Below are 17,612 nucleotides of genomic sequence, written 5' to 3' on the forward strand. Positions count from 1 at the left end.
CTAATGAACTTGTTAAATATGTGGGTCCTAACCCCAAGGATTCCAAGTCAGGATTTACAGTACAGCCAAGGAGCGTTACCCAAAATACCAGGCACCCACAGAGACTCCGATGCAGGTGGTACAAAGGTTGCACTCTGAAAACCCACATTCCACTAAAATCTCCCCACAGGAGGAGGTTTTGCCCTGTGGAAGAAGCTTTATGCTCAAGCTCATGAGTGAGCACACATTACACAAGAGCCTCCTGGAAGCGCTTGTTTATGGAAGCCAGTGCCTGACCCCTGTTATCCTCTGGGCTTGGAAGTAGAAGTCTAAGTAAACTGCAAGCCTGCTGCGACCGTGCCTGCCCCAGATAACTGACCAGAGGTGACAAGGAAATAAGACAGGAAGAGGGAAAAGCAATGCTGACAGCTCTCTCTCTGCAGAGGCTAGGAAAATAAACCCACCACAAGCAAGACAGTTAGACCACTAAGGGAACCCACATGAATGGGTGTAGCATCAAAGTACAGATGGGAACACAGCTGAGAAGAGAATGATGAAACAAAGACAGGGCAGGAGACATAAAATTCGTATTTCTGAAAAATCTTATACGTATCAAGGTAACAGGCCACACACTTTCCATATTTGCCTAATTTTATTCTTCATAAAATCTTAGGTGACAAGATATTATTATATATTATATTAAAGAGATATTATACCACAGAGGAAGAAACTAAAGCCTAGAGCATAAGAAACTCATCCAAGGATACAGAGCTAAAGAGCCTGGTATCGAACCCAGGTTTCTCGGACATCAAAGTCCATAGTCTTCCTGGATTCAGTGGGAGTGCTAAAAAGACGATAGGCAGGAACAAGCTGGATATGAATTCAAGAAGAGTCCACTCCAAAGAGAATGCCAAGACAAGTAGGAAGATGCAACGAACGATCATTAGCAATGTTAAAACTTTAAATAGTGGCATTTTTGTTAAAGTGTCTGAGGTTTCACAAGTTTTGAATGGGAAACAACATTAGATAGAGGTAAAAAAAGTTAAGATGAAATTTGGCTGATCATAAACGATTCAGAATAGCCATACCCCAAATGCTTTCTGCAGCTATTTGTGGGGCTGGGATCCTACACCCCACCCTGCAACGTATCTATATATGTGCTATGATAAATATTTCTTTTGTAAAGAGATAAAATATGTGGTGTGTTTTGTTGTTGAGACTACTGAGAAGTGGCTGGATATTTACAGTCTCAAAGTAACTCTCAACAAAATACTAATTACCATGGTAAACAGTAACTTTAGGGTGGAGATATCCAGCAGACACCATCTTAAACAAGTGACCGACCACAACTGTAATGGTATAAATCAAAACCACGCACTACCTGAAAAGATTTCTTTTTATATTCCAAATTAAGAAACTATACAAAATAACTGACCTACAATGTTCAAAAAGTCAAAAAAGTCAAGAAAAGGACTAAGGAACTGATTAAAGAATCAAGAAAACAAAATGTAACGTGATTCTCCAAAGGTTAGGTTTCATATTGGGCAACTGGCAAAACCTGAGTAGGGTCTGAGGATTAACTGATAGAAATATATCAACACTAGGTTTTGATAGTTGTACTGCAGTTACATAGGAGAATGTACTTGATTGCAGTCAAAATATACTAAAGTACTCAGGAGTGATAAAGCATCATGTTGGTAACTTAAACTCAACTGATTTCAGGGGGTAAAGTTACCTATTCCATTCAGGGGGAGCGGGACATGGCCATAGTTCTCATACCAGGCATTCCCAGTTCGACGGACTCTGTGCATGCATTTATGTCAGTTACCTTAGACAAACTATTATGGTCGATAGCACAACATTCAAAGAATAGCATCTGTTGCCTGCATGGTGAATAGAGGCACAGTTACTTACAAAGTCAGGGATAAGAGTGAGTACAAGAAGAGAACCTTACCATCTCTAACATGTCTTATGAAGCTGACCTAATAGTCTTAAGATGTTTAAAGGTAAGCAAACGTTACCCAGAATCAGCTCTGACTGTGGAATCCTCCATTCACAGCCCTGTAATTTCATCTGGAGTATCCACAGGGCTGATTCGCAGAAGTGGCAAAGGGGCAGGAGCAATGGTGCCATCTCCCAACCCATCCCCTGCCAGGTGGGAGGCAATGGTGAATGACGCCTGTACGCTGAAGATGATAGTTCCTACAGGAGACCTTAAGGCTTTGCATAAGCTGCAAAATCAAAAGACAACTGTCCACATCTACTCTTCAAACTTAATTTCCATGCCAAGAAATGCAGATTAAGGAAGACGATGAAAAACATCTTTTCACCTTTCCTTACTATCTCTGTACCTCCTTTTCTCTGTTAGATGGTACAGACCTTTAGGGTCATAATCACTACACATACAAATGCTAAAGATCCACAATCCTTTTCCTAAGGAAAATACTGAGTCTGCACATAGAAACTTACACCTATGGACCAATCAGGTTAGAGTGGAAGATTAGTTCTTAACCTTTCAAAGCAGAATGAGAATTTTCTCTCCCTCTTAACAGTAACTACAAAGTACACTGTTCCTTAACCAACACACAAATGGCCTGCATTCACTAAATAAATTCATATCAGGATATTGCATAGCCAAAGATTCATTAATGCTTTATGGCCTGAATATGTGCATCTTCTGCCATTTAGTCTTATGCTGCACAGAATCTGACTTACATCTTCCTTAATTTGTAGTAAATAAATGTCTCATTAACTGTTCAGAAGAAGCTCAGAATTCCAGATAGCGATAATTTTCTATTAGAGGGGACTAAAGTCCAAATGAGTAGTTAAGTAACAAAGAGGCAGCTGAATAGATATAGAAACTTTCCTTCCTCCAAGATTCTCAAGCATTCAGTCTATACAAAGTATGGAGTCTGGGTCATACTGTTCTCAATTTTCACCACACAACATGCTTGCCTTTTAGGAGTTTAACTATACACTCTTAGTCTTTACAAAGCCTCATACAAAAACACCCCAATAGAATGATTTCTATGTCTTCTGTGAAATCATAACTGAAAGCATAATCTACTATGTCACACAGTGGCAGAACCCACAGAATGTCTTTTTCATTGAGTACAATGCCAGGAAAAAGTCTGTCTCTATAAACAAATGAGCAGGCTTTCTTTCCACAGACGATGAATACTATGTAATTCAATGCTATACAGACAAAGGAGCAGTTCCTTGTTAGTCTTAGCAGCCAGAAAGCTTAAAGCCAAGTGCAGTGAACATTACACTGGCTCCCTCTCAGGAGCCTGGTACCTTCTACTTACTCTCTATGTTCTTTTTGGATGGATATTATGCTTTTATCTTTAATTGCCCTGCTTTATACTATCTTTAATTCTATCAGCACATTTAAATCCACCTGAAAGTACCCACAGTATCTATGTACATATCATGTGTACTTTCTATCTCTTAACAATTTTTCTCCTCATATTGTTTACATTTTCAGGCATTATTCAATTTAATGACCCAAGAATTTAAAATAATAACGTCACTAAGAGGCTAATTTAATAAAGACCAAGCAATCCACATCATTAACGCCCCTGTCCGTTCCCAAACCAAATCACAGGATGGCGGCTCAGGGGGTGGCACGCGCAGCACCTTTGCAGTAGTCCGCGGGGTCCTCCTGCTCCTCATCGTCGGAGCCCAGGATCTCCTCCTCTGGCTCGGGGGGCGTGGGGTCTGGTAGAGGTGGCGGTGGTGGTGGAGGTGGCGGTGGAGGAACTAAGGGAGCTTTCTGTTGAGGCTCCGGCCTGAAACAGCAGAAAGAAAATTCTTACTTAGAAATAAATCTTGCATTATAGACACACTTGAGAGTTTCTTAGTATGAAAAATTAATAGAACCTGCAATACACTAAGAAGAAATGCTGATTAATGTCACTTGATCCATTTTACTGAATTCATGTAATGTTTCAACATAGACCAGGAAGAAAAAACTGCCCTTACTAGCCAAGGAATGCTCCCCTTGTATTTCTTACAGGCGCGCTTTCACCCCAAGCTTCAGTATTGTTTAAGTCCTGACAATATTAAGTGAAATAAAGGCATAACCCTCCATGATATACAAACACATCCTGCAGAGATTATAAAAAGACATATGAAAGCAGCCCTGACCCTATAAAGGGGCTTATTTTCCATTATTTTAAATCAGAGTTTCTTTTCCTACAAAATAGTAGAAATGTGGTTAGGTATCCTGGATAACTCACAAAAGCTGACTAAAATCAACTATAGCTGATATATGGTTATTTTCATTAAAGAATTCAGTTATTTTCAACCTTGTTTATCCAAAACACTGCCCCAAACAGGATATTAAAGAAAATGCCCAAAATCAGTATAATACAAATACAGTTCATACATTAAAGTAATGTCTGCAATAGTCATTTGTAATTGTCACAAAAAAGCTAAATGATGTGTAGTATACTCTTTCACAAAGAATAGGAAAACCTGCACTGCAAAAAAACAAAAACAAAAACAAAAACAAAACAACCCAGCTTGAGAGGTTACAGCTACAAAACTTCTTTCAGATATCTAGAATCACGCAAGAACATATTAAATGCATGCCATAAAATTTAACTGCTATTTCTAACAGTATCCCAATGGGAAAACTTGAACCTAAAGTCTCAACTTTGATGCCAGAAGCACATCCCTCCCTTCAGCCACACACTGCCCCAACAGGGGACCACCACTGCTCCCCACCAAGCTGTTCACAGCTGTGGGGGAAAGGGTAGGGCTGGCAGGTGTGTTCCCAGAGGCAGTTTGAGTAGGAGGTCTTAGTCTGGTGAGAAGGGTAACCCCTTGGCACTGATGCGGTAGACAACTGACCTTTTTAGGGGCCTACCCAGTGTTCATGTTCCTTTTCATTTCTGCACTATGAAAGACTGGTTCCAGTCTCTCTCCTCACTGTAGCACACAGTCTGGGGCACAGAGTCAAAGCTCACTGGTGAGCCCCGGAACCTTGACAACACCAGCTGGCATAGGATGCAAGTGTATATCTAGAGCTGGTAGTAAGAGGCAAGAACAGAGGAGCTGCCCTGACTACTGCTCCTTTCTAAGGTGTACCTCTAAATTCTGGCCAATCTACGAGTCCCCAAACAGCCCTTACTACATTGTCTTTAGCCTAAACTAGCTACAGCTTTTTTATGTGGTTTCTCACCAAAAACTTAAACTGCCACAAGCAACAAAGGAGAGAAGGGTGGAAAGCAGTGGAGACACCAGCAGTCATGAGGAAGGGGTGGGGATCACACCCTGTTAGTAACCTTAAAGACAAACTGACCTTTTTGTCTTTAACACATCCACTGTTGAGGATGACTAACTACTTACAAAAAGAATGTTTATAAGCAAAAAAATGACTTGTATTGATTTCAACTTGCTAGATTTTACAAAGGCTCAAAGTTACAGCTCCTTGGTTAGCATTAGTTAGAACAGGGTGGTGACTGCACTCCTGAGTGAACCGTCCTCCTGATGGAGCACTGAAAAGGAATAATCACAGCCAAACACCCACATCACTGCCAGAGCACACCCCAGAATTCCAACAGCCCTTGTGGAAGTGCAATCACCTTTCTAGCAGCCTTGCAAATGTGCATTCTCTTAACAGACATGCCCTCAACTGAAAGTAGAATGGTCCCAGGCAAAAGGGCCCTGGAGAAGGGGAGGCAGGGAGGACCAGCAGCTCAGCCACTTCCCCAGAGGCAAGAGGAAGTGAAAGACCCATTCTTCAGGGCTGTGGGCGGAATCTATCTACCTGACAAACTGGCTCCATTAGAAATACTTTGAAAGTTGGCTATTTCTTCCCTAGAAAGTTTACATGAAAAGATGAGAATGTAAATTTAAAAGAAAGCACATTATATTCCCTGCAGAAATCATGTAACAAGTAATAAAAGGAGAACTGGAGGGTCTTGTTCTACCACTGTGGAGCATATTGTGCTCAATATTATCAACATTTGGGCCAGATGACTCATTGCTGTGGGGGCTGCTTTGTACACTGTAAGATGCTATCAGCATCCCTGGCCTTCAGCCACTGCAGTCAGTACCACAAACACACCAACTCCCCAGTTAGGATCATCAAAAATGGATCTCAGTACTGACCAATTCCCTGGGGCAAAATCATGCCCATTTGAAAACCAATGCACTAGTAGCATTTTCTTTATAAAGCTTTACCTTAATGGGGTAGGTTGTGAAAAGAGAAGAGATTCTAACTTCCATGGCCCATTTTTCTCTTTTCTCAGGTGCCTCCTTCATAATGCGTTTCTCTCAATTATTCTTCACCCGTTTGGTGAGTTGCCTGCGTCAATTAACAAAATTCTCAGAGCCTCTGGTCTCAGTGAACAAGCAGCAAGAAAGCTCCCCTCAGAGTCACATGTATCAAGTTAAAGGGAGGGGCCGGGGTACCTTGAAGTACAAAGGAAACTGAGTAATGTTGATGCAGTATTTCAAATGGTCATCTATCAGAACTTCCATAACTATGCTGTTCAACAAGGTAGCCACTGGCCACATGTGGGTACTAAGCACTTGACATGTGGCTATTCCACTCTGAGGTATGCTCTAAGTGTAAAGTATGTACTGGATTTCCAAGATTTAGTAAAAAAAAAGTAAAATATTTTATTAATCATTTTATATTTATTACATGTTAAAATAATGTTTCGGATACAATGACATATAGTATTAAATTTTAATTCAACTGATTTATTTTTACTTTTGTTAATGTGCCTACTAGAATATTTTGGAGGCTATATTTCTACTGGATAGCACTAGTCTAGACCCTTCAGATTCATCAATACCAGAGGAGAAGCTTGGCCTAAAAAATGAGAGATTCCTGGTCACACCAGTGATTATTATTTTTTCCAAGGCTTCTCCTAATAATCTGCTTCACATCAGTTATTGCCAACTCTCAAATAACTCAATTTGTCATAGTAAGATTCAATACAATGTAAACTGTCAAATGTTATAATCTCAATCCCTGATTCTTATTCATCCTACCCATTCTTGTTACTGCTTAGCGCAAAGGAGAAACACAAGTAAATCTGTCTTAGGAAAGATGTGTGCAAGAGAGAACAACATTACACCATCTTTAAGACTGGCTTCTTCAAAGTGGTTTCTGGTAGCTTCTACAGTACTTCAAAGCCTGACTAAATCTTAATTGTTTAAAAAATCAACAGGTGATAGGTTACTTACCAAGTACATAGTCATGAAATATATTTAATCAATCTTCATGAAAACCATTAAGAAGTTATCTCATGTAAGAATCACTAGAAGCATTCAAGAAGCCATGGGGGGAGGGAGGAGCGATAAATATTTTTGACAAGGGTGCCAACACCTTATCAAACGGTACTGGGACAAATGGATATTAGTATGCAAAAAATCAGCGTTGCAACCCTATTTCACACATACATAAATATTAATTCAAAATGAATTAAAGACTTAAATGAAGGAACAAAAACTGTAAAACTTGCAAGAAAAAATATAAAAGCAACTCTCCATTACTTTAGGTTAGGCAATGTTTGTTAGATATGATGTTAAAAAATGACAAACTAGACTTGATCAAAATTAACAACTTTTGTGCTTCAAAGGGCATCATCAAGAAAGTAAAGACATCCCACAGAATGGAAGAAAATACCTGAAAATCACACAACTGAGAAGGGACTTACATCTAGCATATGAAAAGAACTCTTACAACTCACTAATAAAAAAAAATAAACCAATTTAAAAATAAGAGAAAGACTAAAACAGACATTTTTCCAACGAAGATGTAAAAATGACCAATAAGCACATGAAAAGATGTTCAACATCATTAGTCATCTGGGAAATGGAAATCAAAACCACAGTGAGATACCACCGTCAAGGAGGAAAAAACTGGAACCCTCATATGTTGTAGCAGGAGTGTAATATAGAAGTTTAAATTTAAAGTTACCATATAATCCAATTCCACTCCTAGATATATACCCAAAAGAAATAAAAGCATATGGCAGGGGTAAAAGAAGGCTTACAGTGGTAAGTATGCAAAACAATTTATTCTTTTATTATTTATATATTGTCATATTATTATTATTTCATATCCTAACTTATGATTTATCTTTTAGGTAATGTCTTTTTCCATATAAACAACTGTAAACCTACTTCTGCCCATCCTGCATGTCCCATAAAACCTTCTACAAAAATATCTATGGCAGCATTATTCATGATAGACATAAAGCAGAAATAACCCAAATGTGCATCAACTGATAAATAAAATGTAGTATATCTCTACAATGTAATATTGTTTAACAATAAAAAGAAATGAAGTACTGATCCATGCTACATGTATCATCCTTGAAAACATCACACTAAGTGAAAAATGCCAGTTACAAAAGACCACATGTTATATGATTCCATTGTGTATCAAAATGTTCAGAATAGGCAAATTTATAGAGACAGAGGAAATTAATACTGGCTTAGGGCTGCAAGTAGGAGAAAAGAGGAGAAAAATGGGGATTGGCTGTTAATAGGTACAGGGTTTCTTTAAGAGGATAAAAATGTTCTAACATGGTGACAGTTACACAACCTGTGAACACGCTAAAAAAACACTGTACACTTTAAACATGTAAGTTGTATGGTATGTGGATTATACCTCAAAAAGCTGCTTTTATAAAACAAAAGTGTATACAACTATGTAATATACTTTAATGTCCAATTTATACCTTTATAAAGTACATGCTTCCAAGAAAAAATAGAAATATCTACATTTAAACAATTATATGCATGGTTTCTTCACCAACTGCCCAACGATATTCACAGTGAAAAGTGGTATGCAGTTCTGTAAAAAGTACACTGAGAGTCTAACTGCCAAAAGTTTACACAAGGTACTAATTTGAGATCATGTTCCCATGTAACAAGAAACATACCACCTCAGAGACTGGAATAAAAAATTTAGAAAGCAAAATTCTAACTAGTCATTTACATAATTAATAACTAATCATTACCTGCAAAAAGGGGCAATCATAAAAATGCAATTTAAAAAAATCCCACAAAATATTTTGCTTTACATATATTACTAAGCTTATTTTATCATGCTTATCTACTACATATTATTTTTCATATACATTTGCTCTATCAGAAAAGGGAGGAAAAACTTTAGTTTTCCCTAACAAAATGCATGTATCATCTACTCTAAATTACCATGGTAACTGGATGGGAGTTCCAATTTCCTTCTAAGCTGCTATTTGTTTTGAGCAGAGAAAAGGACAAGTAAACTTCACATTTGGCAGGGTAAAAAAAAAAATCCTTGTCATCAGCCTAAATGGCAACTGGCACAATTTAAGAAATTTTCACTCAATTACTATTTAACCAAAATAAAAGAACTTCCAAATGAATCACTTCAGGCAGTATTCTAGGGACATCACAAAAAACTCACACTTCTTTTTCTTTCTTTCCTGTGTCCACCACCTGATCTAAAACTCACTCTCTACTTCTCTCCCCCCTTCTCATTCTCCCTCTCTCGGTAGTAATTGCTAGCCTGAGGAATATATAATCTGACACTTCTTCTTAAGGATAGACTCAATCAATATATATTTTCTCTCAAAATAGCTTATCTAAAAAGGCTTTCTGTAACACTGAGTACATCCACGCAGCTAGGGAGGAAAAAGCCATGATTCCATGCATTCCTCTCTAATGAAAAGAGAATTTCTAAACTTTGGGTAAACCAAACCTAAATGTGAAGTGTTTGCTGTGATAGCCGGAATTCTAAAATGAGCCCCAATGATCCTCACCCTTGCATAATTAATTCCCTGTTCTCTTGAGTGTGGGTAGACCCTGTGAATGTCATATAACTCTCATAATCATGTTATATGGCAAAATGTGGGCCTGACCTAACCACATGAGCCTTTAAAAATAGAGAGTTTTCTTCAGCTGTTCACAGAAGTCAAAGAGATGTGCTCCAGCTGGGTTGGTTGAAAGCAAACATCCACGTGTGAACTGCCCATTCATTAGTGCCACAAAGCAAGGTGGCTCTAGGTGTGAAAAAGACCCCCAGACAATAGCTAAGGATAGCAGGGACTATAATGCAAGGAAATGAATTCTGCCAAAGACAAGATCTTGGAAGAGGGCTTTGAGCCCTAAATGAGAACTGCGGCTTAGGCCATCAGCTAGATTTCAATCCAGTGAATATCCAGCTGCGCTGTGCAGCCCTAACTTCTGACCTGGACACCTACTGAGTTAATAAATGGGTACTGTTTTAAGCTGCTAAATGTATGGTAAATTTGTTGTGCAGCGATTGAGACAAAATACAGATACCAAGTTCTCAATAAGTGATAGAGTAGTTCATGTTAAATTATCAGATTTTGGCCTCAACAGTGAGATCTGAGTTTGTTTTCAATGATTGAATTAGCCAGAGAAATTAAGAAGCTGGGTAATCAGGGCTGAAAGCCAATTCTCTTTTGGGCATAAGCAAATAAAAAGTAAAAAAGCAAACAAACAAAAAACGTATTCCCCAAATTCCAACTGAATGGCAAACATATCGACTTTCCTACTTTCCAAAACTGCATTGTTTTTTTAGAATATGGAACACAGCCAACTAAAAGTTAGCGAAGATATAAGTAAACCAGACCTGCTTCTCAACTAACCTACCTTTTGGATTAGTAAAGGAGCTGACTGCTTAATCTCCTAAAATCTACATCTTAGGCAACAGAGGGGCTGACATGATTACACTTATGCCACTGGTACTGTTAATATTTTATAAAATATCTGCAGGCCCTGGCAGAAAATGTTATTACTACTCAAGTGGAGACAGAAAGACTGACGAAGTTTAAACAAACCAAAGAGCTCAAAGGCATGTACAATGACACCTGGCAATTCCACAGACTCAGAAGAGTGTCTACCACACACCAGGAAGTGAACCAGGACACAAAGGAGCACAGCACTGGGAGATGCACGGTCTAGTCAGGAGGACAGGAATGCACACAAACACGAGGCCCAGGAAACAAGGTGACTGGAGGCATAAAGACCTCCAGCCACCTAGTGTGGCTGGAGACAGGGAAGACTGTCAGCAGCAGTCAGCTCGCTGAGGAATTATCCTCAGTTCCAAGGAGTCTGGGCTCTATCCTCAAGGCAAGTAGAAGCCACTGAAATGCAATTTTAGGACCAGAGATTTGCCTTCTGCAAGAACATACGGAATTGTTGTGCAGAACATGTAGGAAGGATATAAACCAGAAGCAAGGAAACCAGTGAGGAGTCCAGTGAGGATGTAAAATCCTGAACTCAGAACCTGGTAGTTCATTTGCTGGAGATGGGTGTTTATCTCCTAGATTTCTGGAAGTAAGATAGTGTTATCATTAATTTGAGCAGAGAACAAAGCAGGAGAAGAAAGAAGGGTTTTCAGAGAAAATGTACTGTATTTAAGCTCATCTGAGTTTGAGGAGCAGTGTAGAAATACAGCAGATTGTTTGATATGTGGTGTCTATGGCTAAAAAAATAAATGTTTGGATTACAAGTACAAGCAGAGGTCATATGCAAGCAGCTGTTAGCCAACACCTTTCCAAGCACATATGAGTGCCAAGGAGAAAAGAGCAATGAAAGAGCCAAGGGCAGAGCCTCTTTCAGAGTCAAAGTACAAGGTTATTATTCAAGCCACCAACAAAACCTGAGACTTCCTGGCTCAAGATGTAAAGGGAATGACCCATATTATAAACACCAACATCAATTCATAAATTTCAAATGCAGGTTTTAGAGAAATATATGTATAAAAGTCTCATGTAAGCCAAACATTTTACGTTAGGACAACATATACATATAAGAATTAGCAAACTAAGGACCCATATTTGTTTCTACATAAAAGTTCTGTAAGCCATCCAAAGACAGATGGGTACATGTTATACTGCTACCAAAAAAAAAAAAAAGAGCTGTTTACTGAGAACTTCATGTTGATGAAATTTACCATAACCACTAATGATTGCCTCATGCTCCTCAGGAAATAATGCAAAATGTACCACCCTGGACAAGGCTTCTGCCAGCCTCCCCAAGTTTTAAATCTAAGAGTTTTAAATACATTGGCCATTAGCCAAATTAATTAAAACTAAAATTCAGTTCTTCAGATCACTCCAGCCTCATTTCGAGCGCTCCGCAGCCACAGACAGCAGGTGGCTATGGCGTGAGCAGTGCAGACACAGTACGTTTCTACCATCACAGAAAGTTCTACTGGACAGCACCACTTAGGGCTGGAGCAGCATGAACCTATTCCAACATATCCATATTTGTAATAAGTAAGTAAGGTTAAGTGAAAAGAGTTTGAAACATTTTTCTATCAGCCAGCTACTGGAAGTTTTAAAATAAGCTGTAAAAGGATAAACAGGGAGGGTACATCCATTTTAAATTTGCTAGATGGTTCTCAACACACCACCTTACTGGGACTCACCTTAATGATATACTCACAGTGACAATGTCTGCAAAAATCAACATGTTGGGACCTAAAAATCCATCAATAAAGGACTTTTTGATAACATTATGATAGACCATGGCACAGAAATATAACACAACTCTGCTAAAAATAATAAAGTGAAATTAAGAAAATTCCATTTATAACAGCATAAAATAATAAAATAGTTAGGATTAAATTTAACAGAAGAAGTTCAAAACTTACGCTGTGAAAACTAAAAAACATTATTAAGAGAAGTTAAAGAATACCAAAATAAACAAAGAGATGCCATATTCATGGAGTGGAGATTTAGATTTAATACTGTTAAAATGACAATATGCCTCAAAGAGATCTACAGATTCAATTCAATCCCTATCAAAATACCTGTTGGCTTTTTACAGAAAATGACAAGTCATTCGTAAAATGCCTGTCAAAATGCAAAGACCCAGAACAGCCAAAACAATCTTGAAAAAGAACAAAATTGGAAAACACACACTTCTTGACTTCAAAACTTCCTCAAAAGTTACAGTAATCAAGACAATGTGGTACTGGCATAAAGACTGATATCAATGGGAACTTAAAGTCCAAAAATAAATGCTCGCTCTACAAGTCAACTGATTTTTGGCAATAGTGCCAAGACCATTCAATGGGGGAAAGAACAGTCTTTTCAACAAATGATGTTGATACAACTCATTGATACAACTGAATATCCACATGCAAAAGAATAAAACTGGGCCCTGGCCATTAGCTCAGTTGGTCACAACATCACCCTGATACACCAAGGTTATCAGTTCAAGCTCCAGGTAGGGCACATACAAGAATCAACCAATGAGTGTGTAATTAAGTGGAACAAGAAAGCAATGCTTCTCTCTCTATTAAACTCAATTTTTTTAAAAAAAAGAATAAAACTGGGCTCCTAGCTCACACCATACACACAATTAATTCAAAATAGTTCATAGTGTCCAAATCTAAAAAACTATATAAAACTAGAAAAAATGTACACATCATTAGTCATCAGAAAAATTTAAAAATTCAAAAACCACAGTGAGATACCACTTTACACTCACTACTAGAAAAAATGTACATCATTAGCCATCAGAAGAATAAAAAAATCAAAACCACAATGAGCTACCACTTCATACCCACTACTAGAAAAAATATACATCATTAGCCATCAGAAAAATAAAAAATCAAAACCACAAAGAGCTACCACTTCACACCCACTAGGATGGCAATAATCAAAAAGACAGATAATAACAAGTGATGGCAAGAATGTGCAAAAATTAGAACCCTTACATACCACTTATGAGAAGAGAAAAACGTTGCAATCATTTTGAAAAACTTGACAGTTTCTCCAAGGGTTAAGGAGTTGCCATTATGACCCAGAAAGTCTACTCTGAAGTTTATAACCAAGAGAAACACAAACATACATCAAAACAAAAACTTGTATATAAATGTTCATAGCATTATTATTCATAATAGCCAAAATTAGAAAACAATCTCAATGTTCACTAATTAATGAAGAAATAAAATGGTAGTATAGCCATACTATGGAATATTCCTCAACAATAAAAAGAAATGACAATAAAAAGGAATGAAGTGCTGACAGATGCTACAACATGGAGGATCCTTGTAAAAATTATGGTAAATCAAAGAAGCCAGTTGCTAAAGATCATATTTAATAATTCTACTTACATGTAATTCCCAGAATAGACAGAAAGCAGATTTGTAGCTGCTTATGGTTAAGGGGGTGGGAGGGAATGGAGGTGGTTCCTCAAGTGTATAGAATTTCAATAAGGGATGATGAAAATATTTGAAAATTAGACGGTTGGTGATGGCTGCACAACTTTGTAAGTACACTGAAAAACCTGTGCACTGTACATTTTAAATGGGTAAATTATATGGAATGTGGATTATTTCTCAATAAATAATGAGGAAGTTCTCTATGTACTAATATGAAAAACGTACCACTGATGATACAGAGGTGCAGAGCATTTGTGTATGGCATGTATCATTTGTTATATAGACACACAAAACATGTGCCTCGTGGTCACAAGATGGAGTAACAAGAAACTGATAATAACAGCCCTCTCCAGGAAAAGGAACTCAAGGACTGCCCATCATACTTTTTAAACTTAGTACCATGTGTATAACGACAGGAATAAATCAGTTATAAAGACAGAAAAGGAACACAAGGAAAGAGAAAGTAGCTGCTGGGAAAGTGGCTCGTATCAATGACACCCACCCACCACCCCCGCCTCCAAACACCTAGGGAGAATTTACTAAAGAACAACAAAGTAAACTGTCTAGGGCAGCAATTTTCAACCATTTTCATCTCATGGCACACATAAACTAATTACTAAAATTCTGCAGCATGCCAAAAATATACTTTTTGCCAATCTGAAAAAATAGGTATAATTTTAATACATTCACACCAGACCACTATTGTTGTGTTGGTTGTTGTCATTTTTTAATTTGACAACCTAAAGGAAAAGAGTCTGTGCCCTGATAGTCAGGTATTACATGCTTTAAAAATTCTTGCACTCTCATGTGCTACAACATACTGGTTGAAAATCACTGGTCTGGGACATGGGTAGGTCACACCTAACTCTATTTTAGGGCTGGAGAGTTAGGATAAAAGTCAAAGTACAACAACATGTAACTGTCCAGCAGAAAGGCTATGGGTTAGGTTTGAATATTAGTTCCATCACTTAAAAATCCATGAAAACTCAAGCCAGTGACAACTTCTCTGGACCTCTAGTAAAACTCAGGGTGTTGTGATGATTATAAATGATGTGCACATCATAGGCAGTCAATAAGGGTTAATCCTCACCTGTCCATCCTTCTGGTGTGTGGTTACAATGAATCTGTTTCCTCAGGGCTCCAGCTGTGAGTAACAAGTACACCCCGACAGATCACTCATAAGACAGCTACCACACCTCTGCTCAGCTGTGAGGGTCCTAACACAAAGGTCACCATCAGTCCCACCTCCTAACCCTTTTGCTTTGAAACCCATGTATTTTATAATCATGATTAGTTAAGAAATTAAAGTTTCACAAGGATCTCTGTTACCTATTACATATTCCTCACAAGACAATATGACAAAATGGGCTATACTGCTGTTATAATCATCTTTGCAGAAAAGTATATCTAACATGGATTTTTAAAAATTTAACAATCAGACTGCTTAATAAAAATTCTGTAATATTGTAACATATGACTTGTTCTAAATAGGTCTTTTTTAACAAGTGCAAAGTTAAGCCCAATGTCCTCAAACACTTCCTGTGAACTAGGGTTCCACACAATGGATGTTGTGTTACACAACAAAACTGGTCCCATCTTAACAAAATTTGTAATTGCTGGCACATAGTTTAGGTCACCTGACGATTTATTAGTCCTTTGCAACACAATCTGCCTCTCAAACTTTCTAATTTCATTCGTTCATATTCTCAAATTTTAAACAGCTTCAATTTTGAAGACTGTTGTTTCAATTGGCACTAATGCAACCTTATTACAGGAATTGTGTATAAAGTTTTTCAAAGATGTCGAAGCACATTAGTATTATTCTTTTAGGAGTGGCCATTTTCAGAGATTGGTAGCTACCTGAAGAAGCCAAAAGAAAAACATTTTCTAAGGAAATAAGAGAGATTCTGGAAGCAGCAAATTCCATCCCAATGAGATAGGGCTCAAGAATAAGGTTAGAGTAGGTCAGATTCCAACTAAGTGAACTGGTAAGCAAGGACAGGCCCAACTAAGGAGCCAGCCACGAAGGGCGACCCAGTGAGTCAAACTGGGGACACTATACCTGTACTTCTTCAGACTGGAGAGGAAGAGCAAATCTGCCCTAAGAACTTTCCAACTAAAGCTCCCCAAGCTTCCCCTCAAGCAGAGTTAGCATTTGAATCTATTATTATAAATAAAAATGGAAAACATTCAAGCCAAGAAATTAATTTCAGTGTTTATGGGTCATTGCCATCCCACAGATCTTGGAGTAAGTAAAACCAAATCCTCTTAGGAGAAATGTACTCTTGACCAAGCAGGGCTCCTTGGGCATCTGAGCAATTAAGATTGGGCAACTGTGATTTAACAATTTGTTTCATATTACTAAATAAACAAGAAAACAGCCTAAAAGCAAGCCCCAAAAGATTAATAAACAGCAAAAATAGACTTCAGATACTAGTATTAGGAAATATAGACTATAAAATAAGTATGTTCAGCCCTGGCTGGTGCGGCTCGGTGATTGAATGCCAGTCTGCAAACCAAGGGGTTGCTGGTTTGATTCGATTCCCAGTCAGGGCACATGCCTGCGTTGTGGGCCAGGTCTCCAGCTGGGGGTGCATGAGAGGCAAATACACACTGATGTTTCTCACCCTATCTTTCTCTTTCTCTTCCCCTTCTCCTCTCCCTAGTAAGTAAAATCTTTAAAAAATATAAAAAAATAAAATAAGTATGTCATAATGTTGAAAAGAAGGACATTAAAGAGCAGGGGGGAAAAAGACTTCAAATTTGTTGATTAGACAACAAATAAGAGACAGAAAGATGGATCTGAAGAAATCATGTAGGATGTTGCGCAGAAGATAAAGAGACTGAAAAAATGGAAAATTGAGAACTGGCCCTGACCAGCATGGCTCAGGTGATTGAGTATCATCCTGCAAAGTGAAAGGTCGCTGGTTTGATTACTGGTCAGGGCACATGCCTGGGTTGCCCTCAGGGCCCACACCAGTGGCCACTAATTGAAGATGTTTCTCTCATGCATTGATCTCTCTCTCTCTCTCTCCCCCGTTCCCCTTTCTCTAAAGATGAATAAATAAAATATTTTTTAAAAGGATTGAGAACTGAAGTAGAGAATGAGAAGGTATAATGTATCTAGCACTTGGGGTTCTTGGAGAAGGGAGAAAGGGGGGCCGTTACAAGAAATAATAGCTAAGAATTGCCCAGAATTGATAAAGAACATATGCTTCAAATTCTAAGAGCATAAAATGAGCCAGATACAGAGAAATACTCAGTAAAGTTGAAGAACTCCAAAGTAAAGAGAAAAAATAGTAGGGGGGAGGGGGACCAACCAGATTTGTCTATACAGGCATGACAATTACACTGTCACCAGACCCCTCAAAAGAAAGAATGGAAGTCAAACAATAGTTTAAAAATCATCAAAGTACTGAGAGCTGATAACTGACATTCTCAGTTGCGTATCTGGCTAAAGAAAATATATATCCAT

At 38.1% G+C, this 17,612-nt stretch overlaps 1 protein-coding gene across 4 annotated transcripts in view; it reads right to left on the reverse strand.

Annotated features, from left to right (window-relative positions):
• The window catches only part of SRPK2 (SRSF protein kinase 2), a 223,180-nt gene that overhangs the window by 66,299 nt on the left and 139,269 nt on the right, over positions 1 to 17,612 (reverse strand). For all 4 annotated transcript variants that reach the window (XM_054564087.1, XM_054564084.1, XM_054564086.1 and 1 more), the window contains one exon: positions 3,619 to 3,770. In XM_054564087.1, the coding sequence (XP_054420062.1) occupies positions 3,619 to 3,770 (152 nt within the window). The remainder of the gene's footprint in view (positions 1 to 3,618; positions 3,771 to 17,612) is intronic.

The sequence above is a fragment of the Pteronotus mesoamericanus genome, unplaced genomic scaffold (assembly GCF_021234165.1).
Source record: "Pteronotus mesoamericanus isolate MK-2021 breed Mesoamerican mustached bat unplaced genomic scaffold, CSHL_Meso_final scaffold_85, whole genome shotgun sequence".
Taxonomy (NCBI): domain Eukaryota; kingdom Metazoa; phylum Chordata; class Mammalia; order Chiroptera; family Mormoopidae; genus Pteronotus; species Pteronotus mesoamericanus.